The sequence below is a fragment of the Ruditapes philippinarum genome, unplaced genomic scaffold (assembly GCF_026571515.1).
Source record: "Ruditapes philippinarum isolate M1 unplaced genomic scaffold, ASM2657151v2 ctg10385_1_1_1_1, whole genome shotgun sequence".
NCBI classification, from domain to species: Eukaryota; Metazoa; Mollusca; class Bivalvia; order Venerida; family Veneridae; genus Ruditapes; species Ruditapes philippinarum.
The window spans coordinates 45,071-54,337 of record NW_026853164.1 but is presented as its reverse complement, the minus strand read 5'-3'; the positions used below and the strand labels follow the sequence as shown (position 1 = coordinate 54,337).

General features: G+C 30.8%; 1 protein-coding gene across 1 annotated transcript; it reads left to right on the top strand.

The window, feature by feature from the left end:
* Nucleotides 1-7,207: 7,207 nt before the first annotated feature.
* On the top strand, nt 7,208-8,798 carry LOC132735955 (uncharacterized). The gene is made up of 3 exons (XM_060722995.1): nt 7,208-7,505; nt 7,715-7,891; nt 8,338-8,798. The coding sequence occupies exons 1-3, from the start codon at nt 7,208-7,210 to the stop codon at nt 8,685-8,687; spliced, it is 825 nt and encodes a 274-aa protein (XP_060578978.1). The 3' UTR covers nt 8,688-8,798.
* The last annotated feature ends 469 nt before the right edge of the window (nt 8,799-9,267 follow it).

Here is a 9,267-nt window from a genome sequence, read left to right as displayed (position 1 = left end):
GAAATTTTGCTTTGACCTAGATTAAATTGAACATTCTTCTCAAAACAAATTTCCAGACCCGGTCATATCAAGATACCCAGCGGAAACTTATTAATTTTACAGACAAAAATGCGGATTATTTTTGTTTAACTTCCGGGACTTAACATTTAAATTAGCCAAATTAATTTAACTAATTTAACTTAATCATTTATATACACAAAGCTTTTTAGAATGCCACTTTATTAAAAATAACCGTGTTTCTATATTCGAGGAAATGTTACTGATAACACGTGACTTCAGTCTTCCTGGTGATAGTTACTTTGTTTTTAATTTTAGAAAATTTCACTTAAAGTACATCAAACTGTTTTACAAAATATATATTCAAGGAATATTATCTTTGCCTAGTCAGTTTAGATATGGAGTGTCAAATAACTATCTTAGTTCTTGTCATGAGCTTAGTAAAAGTTTATTGTAAAGGTGAGTCGTTTATTTAATCTATATATACCATTAAATAATCAAAATAAGATTACACGCTATAAAAGTTTTAAATAACCATTTAAAACTGGTATGATCATTTTTTATTGTGAATTCTCTACCATAATGAAAACTAAATGAATTATGGCTGATAAAGTCAGTGAATTATAATAATATAGAATTATAAAATACAAAATAATGTTATTTTCATTTTTATACAATAATGCCATTCGTTTTGACATGGTAAGTAATATATAGTAAAGATAACACTCAATAAATATCCCAATGCTTTGTTTTGTGCTATTCTTAACCTGTTTCGGGCCAAAAGCGTTTAATCGCTTTTCATATGTCATACCGTATTTCATGCATTTAGAAATTCCATAGAAGGGGTTTTTATAAGCTCAACTTTTTAGACCAAATCCTTTTTTTTCATTATTTCATGTTTCTATTGTACACATTGTTTTGCATATGCAAAGTTCCCTGAAATTAACTATGTTTAACCTTATCATACGTGTTTTATTTTGGGCTCATTTTACACAGTTAAAATAATTATTCTGGAAAAATGAATTGAACGAATGACCTGTAATAATGTACACAGGCCATTTGTCCAGACCTATATCAGAGGGTATAAGATTCTAAAAGAATGTCATTCCAGTCCTGTCATTTAAAAAAACCCTCAGTGGCGGACCTCTTAACTAGCGTTAGAATTGGTTTCATTATTGAACATTGCCACATTGTTTTCATTTTGTTTTCACTTCTATCACAATCTTTTTTGCGAAAAATTAACGCAATATAACATGCAGTTTCTTTTTAAATGAAGGTAATATTCCATTGTTTCAAAGGTTTAGATATTTATATGTTTTCAAGGGTAATTATATTCCTTTATTTTATGCTTTTCAGTGGATTAATGATTTATCCGTGAAAATTATATTTGATAATTTCACAGTGAAAATTATCAAAATTTAATTTCACACTTTTCAATGACGAAAGTACTTTTTTAAGATTTTTCCCACGTGGTACCTCAATTTTATTTTTGCTAACAATTCTGGCAAAGTCAGGCTGTTTAAAGAAAACGCAAAGCTGAAATTGATAAATAACTTAAATGTCAAAAGTAATAAAAAGAAGAAAACTTACTTCTATTCATTCAAATTCCAATCACCAAATTTCGTCTCTAAATTTTTTGTTTCATTTTTACAGTCTGATAAATACATTCCTTCCACATGCAAACTGCTCTTGATGACATTTGGGCATATTAAAGTATCCTACGAGCAATAACTGCCGTATGCTTTATGAAAAATTGCAAAGCAATGCCAGCCATCAGCTCGTAGAACAAGTAAACCACCCAGCGTTCCGAGCAAGTTCCAAGTTTTCCATTTCATAGCTGCTCTTTTTAGTGTTTTCACATCTGTCAACACTGATTTTTTGTCTGTTTCAATCCTCAAATATGTTTTCTTTCTTTTAAAAAGGTGTATGACTAACAAATCCAAATGATATCCCTCTGAATCAAACACAATTATTTTCCTCCCGTGAAATACACAACTTTAAAATGTGGCTGCCGCTTACATTTAACAAAGCCAGGTCTAATATAAATTCGCAGTAAGTAACAGAAATATGGATGGATGGTTGGAATTTTTCTCCTACAAGAATTGTTTGTTTTTATTATTAAAACAAGCCATCATTCATATTTTTTTTAACAAAATAAATAATATCACTGTCATTTAACGTTGATTGTCGGACTTATTTTTCAGCTCAAGACTTCTTGTTTTTAATGAGAAATTCGGACTAAATGGGGCTCTCAATGGGGAAAACAGATTTTAATATTTACGTTAATATTATGGAAATTTCGTTTTAACTTGTTTTTTAGCATAAAATAAAAAGAAAATTTGTTTGTTTGTTGTGTAAGATGAAATTTTATTTCATCTCGTGAACTTTAAAAACAGTATTCTCACGAGTGGCGTAAGATGTAATTTTATTTCATCTTGTGAACTTTAAAAACAGTATTCTCACTCGTGGCTACGCCACTCGTGAGAATACTGTTTTTAAAGCCCACTCGATGAAATAAAATTTCATCTTACACAAAAACAAACAAATATCCTCTATATGTAAACCAGCAAAAGGTTCACCGTGTTGCTCTATATTTAAATAATTTAATTTATAATGATATAACTGAAATATGCAAGATAATGAATAAATAAATAATAAGTTATAGAAATTATGGTAGTTAATGGAAGATCCATTTAAAAATGAAATACGCGAACATTATTGACTTGGTTTAATTGAATATATTCATATTCACGAGGGGTAATGAAACGTTCGACATACCTCACGGTCACTAGTACATGCTTAAGCAGTATTTAATTTTCAATACTAAAAGTAACGGAACTTAAAATCCAAAAGGACCAGAAAAAACAACAATATTTATATTTAAAGGTCCCATATGCCTCAAGAATGCTATAAGTTATATTTCTGAAATAACCTGTTTGTTTTTGTTATCTTGTTACAATGTCGAGAAAATTACTTGTTTTCCATATATATGATCTATCTACTGCTTCTTTTGTTCTGTTTGCAAATGGTATGATTATAGTGAATTAGTATTTTGTTGTTAATTTACATTTGGCAAATTTTACGACACAAAACTGCATGTTCAATGCTACTTTCTTCAGTTGTTTAACTTGCAACATGCTCTAAAAGACTTTTTTAAAACATAAATAAACGCATGTTTGACATTTCTTAAGAATAAAAAATTATGGACTTCTGATTTCTGAGGCTTTATTTGCTTTTAAAGAAATACAATAACAACAGCGACAACAATGTTACATCTTACAAATAATTCTTCTATATATTTATTCAGACGAAAGATCATACTTTTCATCAGATTATATCGGATGCTTCATTGATAACGACAAAAGAATTTTGCCAAAGACGCTGGAAAGCAAAAATAGCAACACGGGAAAAGAATGTAAAGACAGATGCAAGCAAATTAGGTACAGGTACGCTGGAACTGAGGTAATTAAAATAAATAAATAAAGCGGTAAATAAACTTTTCACACATTCACCATTCTATGAGACAACTGCAAGATTAAAAAATAATACTTTTTTATAATTTTATTTCGGAGAAAAAACAAAGTAAGAAAGCAAATGTGTATAAACATTGAACATGAAATTAAGATAAAAAACAAATATTTTAAACCAATTGCTCAGTACTGGTCATGCATTATGAAGTGTGCATATTACTTTTTCCGAGAGTTATCGATAAGAAAATTTCTTTTGGAATAAATGGCTTTGTTCTATAAAAATGTGTTCACAGAGAAACAGATAAATATTCAAGCAATGGCACTATACATAATTTAAATGATTGTACTCATGCCAAATATTTCCTCGTATTTCTTGGGGCGTTCATGGCCTAGTATTTAATGTCATTGACTTCGGAACCACTTGCCGCTGTGCGTTTGAATCCTGACAGGGACTTTGGATTCTTTCATGTGAGGAAACTATCTAGCTAGCTTACGGAACGTTGATGCGTCTACTCAGGTGCCCGTTCGTGCCTAAAATAATAAACGGATGTATTCCTTAGGTCTTCCTCCACCAGTAAAGCTTGAACGCCGCCATATGACCTTTACTGCGTCGGTGTGACGTAAAACACATACAAACAAATTCTGTATTTCTTTGTATTCTGAAACAAATGCAGCCTGTATTTTACTGTCTTTAATATTATAATGAAACCGATTTAGCTTTAAAAATAAGACATACTGGTACAAACTTTGCGTAATGTGTGACTGAAATATAAGAAGCAAATATCCGGATTATCTGTACTTTTGTAATTTAATTCATATACAATAGATACGTTTCTTAAATTATATAGGCCAGCAACCAATGCTTTTGCGGCCACAATCTGCAGGCTATCAAAGAGCCGAATAAAGAGTGTGATAATAAATGCCCTGGGAACAGAAGTGAACATTGTGGTGGGTTTTGGCGTATATCTGTTTATGACAATGAAGGTAGATGTAAAAAGCAACTAAAACAGTTGCTATTTTAAACAGAAAATAAATCTTTGAAGCACATTTATCAGGCATGCAAAATAAGATATCAAACGGAGATATTTTGAATTCTGAGCGAGGAATTTACAATAACGCTCATATAAGAAATATTAGTCAAGATGTATGTACATGATTTTTAATCATTATGACCAACTTTGCTTTGTTCATATATACAAATAGAAAATAAACAACAACAGAATCCCTGATGAACATCAGAAACAAAAAATCGAAGTTTTAGTTTGGTATGACCGTGCCTGTTCAAAGACGAAAGTGATATATGGAAGCTACCGCCCAAGCCCCTACTCCCCACCAGTACCTGCTTTTGAGCAGAATTAATCATTTAATCATGAATATGGTATAATTTTGAATTAAGAAATATCATTATATATGACTTTAATTTTTCACATAACTTTGTCGGATCATTGAGACGAAAGCTATTGTTTCCTCATGCTAGTGCAAAGTTTAACATATATTTTATTTTATTTAAGCTTATAAAATGAACATGCCACAGGGTTATATTGGATGTAACAAATATGCGCATGCGGCAATAGAAAATCAATATTGTCAACTCGTTCATAACAATTCAGACACAAATACAGGAAAAGAATGCATAGGAAGGTGTAAGGCAAAGAAATATACATACTCTGGAACAAAGGTACTATTACCACTTATTGAAATTAGTTGGTTCTATAACATAATTCACTGCCTATTTTGCCATTTTTTCAAATTAACATATTTGTATTCACTTTGAATTTTTACTGTGCAGAAATTATCCAACACTCATGTGGCACACTAAAATGTCAATAAATATCGTTCAGAATGATTTGGTAGCGTTCATTTTTTTAAAAGTGTGGGGCAGTTTTTTAATGATTTAGTATACTTTTTAATATTATTTTATGCCAAGCATTTTTATTATAAATAATCGGTCAATCACCAGTATAAAATTCAATCTCGTGACATATATTAATAATTGAACAAAATTTGACAGCAAAAAAATGAGCTTAATGTCACTTTCAATATGATATTGAAATTAAAAAGAACACACATTGTAAAAACGGCAAATTCAAGCAATCAGTCCAATGGAATTTTCATCAGGTAAATTTTCTTTTAAGGTCAGATGTTTATGATGTAATTTTTATCACAAAACATTAACATTAGAAGTTCATATCATCAAAGTTAGTTTCGTACATGGGCCAACGCAAAGACAAAATAAAAAGATTAAAGGCATTAGAATAAATATATGTATTAATACTATTACACAATTATTCCCTCGTGAACCATTGAATATGATGTGATAAATTGCGGGGGGATGGGGAGTAGCCAAGGTCAATATGACATTTTGACGATAAACATCATTTGATTTCATGTCATCATACTTGTTTCAGAAATAATATATCCCAAACAGTGATTTTATGCTCAATTACATCACTGTTTCGACAAATTATATCACGAGGGCGTAGCCCGAGTGATATAATGATGCGCATCAAACGAGAAACAGTGATGTTAATAAGCTATAAAATCACTGATTTGGATATATTATTTCGATTCTAACACATCAACAAATCAATGCTGCCGTATCTGATATTAAGCAAAATTGCGCCTGATTTGTTTCCGTACTTATTTTCAGTGCGTCAGATTTTTTAGTGGTTACGTCACATGTATTATGATTACGTGACTGTGACTTTATTGTATAATAGCACACACTTTCGGTTCTTCTATATTCAATAGTGAAAAATGCGGGTCGTGTTAGAATATTATATAACACACATATATTTGTTACTGAGAATATTTTTTATTAACCGTCTACTTTATGAAAATATTTTGATGAGAATAATTCTACCAATGTACTTTTAGAAATCATTAAAAAGGTGTATAACCTGTATATTTGTTTATTATTTATTTGTTAGTATGGCACTGAATGTTATTGTTGCAATACTCTTCCTGGTGAAAAAGTTTCGGACTCAGATTGTTATTACACATGTCCTGGAGATAGAGATGAATATTGCGGCGGTGATTTGCGGTTGTCTGTTCATGAAATAATTGGTAAGTAACTTGTTGAAATAATCCTCATCTGTTACTTATATCGTTGTGCTATGAACAATTTTGATATTTTAAATTTTTTTAGCACCAACCTTTTTAAAGGTTCCAGTAAAGTTAGTTTACGATACATTGATATATTTTATACTTCAAAGTATCTATATCACCATTTTTGATTTATTGCATTGTACTGATTTTATTGTTATTAATTCTAAATGATTGTTTTATGCCACATTACGATAAAAGCTGCTTCAAAGCAAACTGTTTTCATTATCTAATCAATGTCAGTGATATCTTTTAAAGCAAAAACGACACCGAAAATGACCATTTCTACGTCAATGTCAGTGATATCTTCTAAAGCAAAAACGACAACCAAAATGACCACTTCTACGTCGATATCTACATTTTCATCTTCCACAATATCTCAAGTATCACCGACACAAGAATTATCGTCAACAACGTCATACTATATGACTTCTACGTCAACAGCTCTCATGTCAACTTCAATGCCTACATCTAGCAGAAATTCAGTGTCATCTTCTTCAAAATACTACGGTAAAACTGGATCAAAGGTAACATTTTCTACAACATCGCAATCATCTAGCAGAAGTTCAATGCCATCTTCTTTAATATCTCAAGTATCACCGACACAAGAATTATCGTCAACAACGTCATACTATATGACTTCTACGTCAACAGCTATCATGACAACTTCAATGCCTACATCTAGCAGAAGTTCAGTGTCATCTTCTTCAAAATACTACGGTAAAACTGCATCAAAGGTAACATTTTCTACAACATCGCAACAAAACATCCATGTACAACCGACAACCGACAAAACAACAACTTTTTCGTCTACATCTGTGATTACAGGGAGAGTTTCTTCCAGTGCAGCAAACCCCATTACAGCTTCTTTGAGCACATCACACGAAATGAGTCACTCAACCAATTTTACTGCTAAGGATATTTCGAAAAATGGTAAATGTACATATTATTTTACGTACATATTATTTTACGACAGAAGTAATAAATATTAGGGGTTTTTAATTAAAAACGAAACAACAACTTTTTGCAAACAATCTTAATTGAAAAGAAAAAAATGCTGACTATAGAAAGTGCGATTTCATATTTCAAAAGGTGACAATTATTTCTTAAATGCATTTTTATCAAATCTTTATATGTTACAGAATGGGTGAGAATAAATGATAAGTTATTACTCGTTGTGGAACAAGAGGAAAGTTTTCCAAGTGCTAGAAATACTTGTATGAATATGGGTGCTGAACTGCTTGCATATTCCAATCCCATGCGATTTTTCCAGCCATCCATTGACAAAATACTGAAAAACAATTCGTATTGGCTTGGAGGTAAGAATATAAAAATATGTAGATAAATTAACTTGAATAAAAGAAGACGTTAAAAAGGGAAGTTTAATTAGAATGAAAAGTTCAATATGTGAATGAAAAGATATGATCCAAGCAATAAAATGAAATTAAAATAGTTATTATTGTTGCAATTTTATAATCATAAAATGAATTTAATCATTATTTATTATTAATTTGTTTACGTAGAATATATCATTAGGTGCGACTTGTAGTATCAAGTGCTCAGGTTCATCCAGCGGATTGTGTTAATTTGCTTTCGGTTACAGCTACCACAAAAGCACATAAGTGATCACGTGTGACGCCTAGATCAATTGACTCCATTGATATTTTACCACTTCTTGTAATATAATTTGTATTGAAAATATTCACACGTATTTCTTTTTTCCTTTTGTACAATTACATATGTTGTATCATTTTATTATTTGCAGTATACTATGACAAGCTTGACATGGAGTGCCCGATCTTATACAATAAGAACAATATAAGCAGTTTCCAACTGGCCAACTGCAGCAACAATAATCAATTCATATGCAGTAAGTCGAGCAATGTAACTGACGAAGCCGAAAGTTTAGAGTTTGAAGAAATGTTAAAAGATATGACTGTTGAAAGGTTAAAGACAAGTAAAACTAAACGAAAACTTGTATCTGCAAGGGATAAACGAAAGAGTTCTAAAAGTATTGGAGCTTCTGGAATATTTATTATATGTGCTGTTATAGCATTTTTCGTTTTGATTGACATAAATTGGAGGCAATGTCACTTTGTTAGAAGAAATGCTTAGATATCATGTATAAAAAGTATTATTTTGCACTATGTGCCCTCTAAACAACATTTTGCTCAGCTGCGTAACCTGACATATTCTTTTTTTTAAAGCATTGCAAGATAAAATAAAAAAAAACTGTGCATTTTTACACGTGTTTCAAATTTGACTGAATGACTAAATGAGGAAAGGATGTGTTAGAGACTACAATTTCCTCATTTTACTTTCAATGGAAAACATGTAGAATATATGAACTGCATTTTTCTTTTTATAAAATCATTTGAAATATACCAATATCAAAAGTGTCTGTTAATCTACTTTGTTATTTACTTTCTGAGTGCAAAATTGGCACTGTTCACTGAACACTAACTTCAGCACTGAGACTATGGCGAAATATACTTTCTAAATATTGATCTTACTGATCGCCATTATTTTTAGGACGCAAGCTATACATGTACTTTGAACACTGTTCAGAATTTATGCCAGAAACTGTTTACATACGTACCTTGATTGTCGCTGATTTTTATTACTGTTGATAAAGATGTATGATAGAGAAGAAACATTCCAAATAATGCATCATCAAAGGGAGAAGAAAAAGCGT

Excerpts from the sequence above, each read along its gene's own strand:
- LOC132735955 (XM_060722995.1), top strand. The coding sequence starts at position 7,208 with ATGACTTCTACGTCAACAGCTATCATGACAACTTCAATGCCTACATCT. Across the intron at positions 7,506-7,714 it reads TAAGGATATTTCGAAAAATG|AATGGGTGAGAATAAATGAT; the intron begins GTAAATGTACAT and ends TATATGTTACAG. Across the intron at positions 7,892-8,337 it reads CAATTCGTATTGGCTTGGAG|TATACTATGACAAGCTTGAC; the intron begins GTAAGAATATAA and ends TATTATTTGCAG.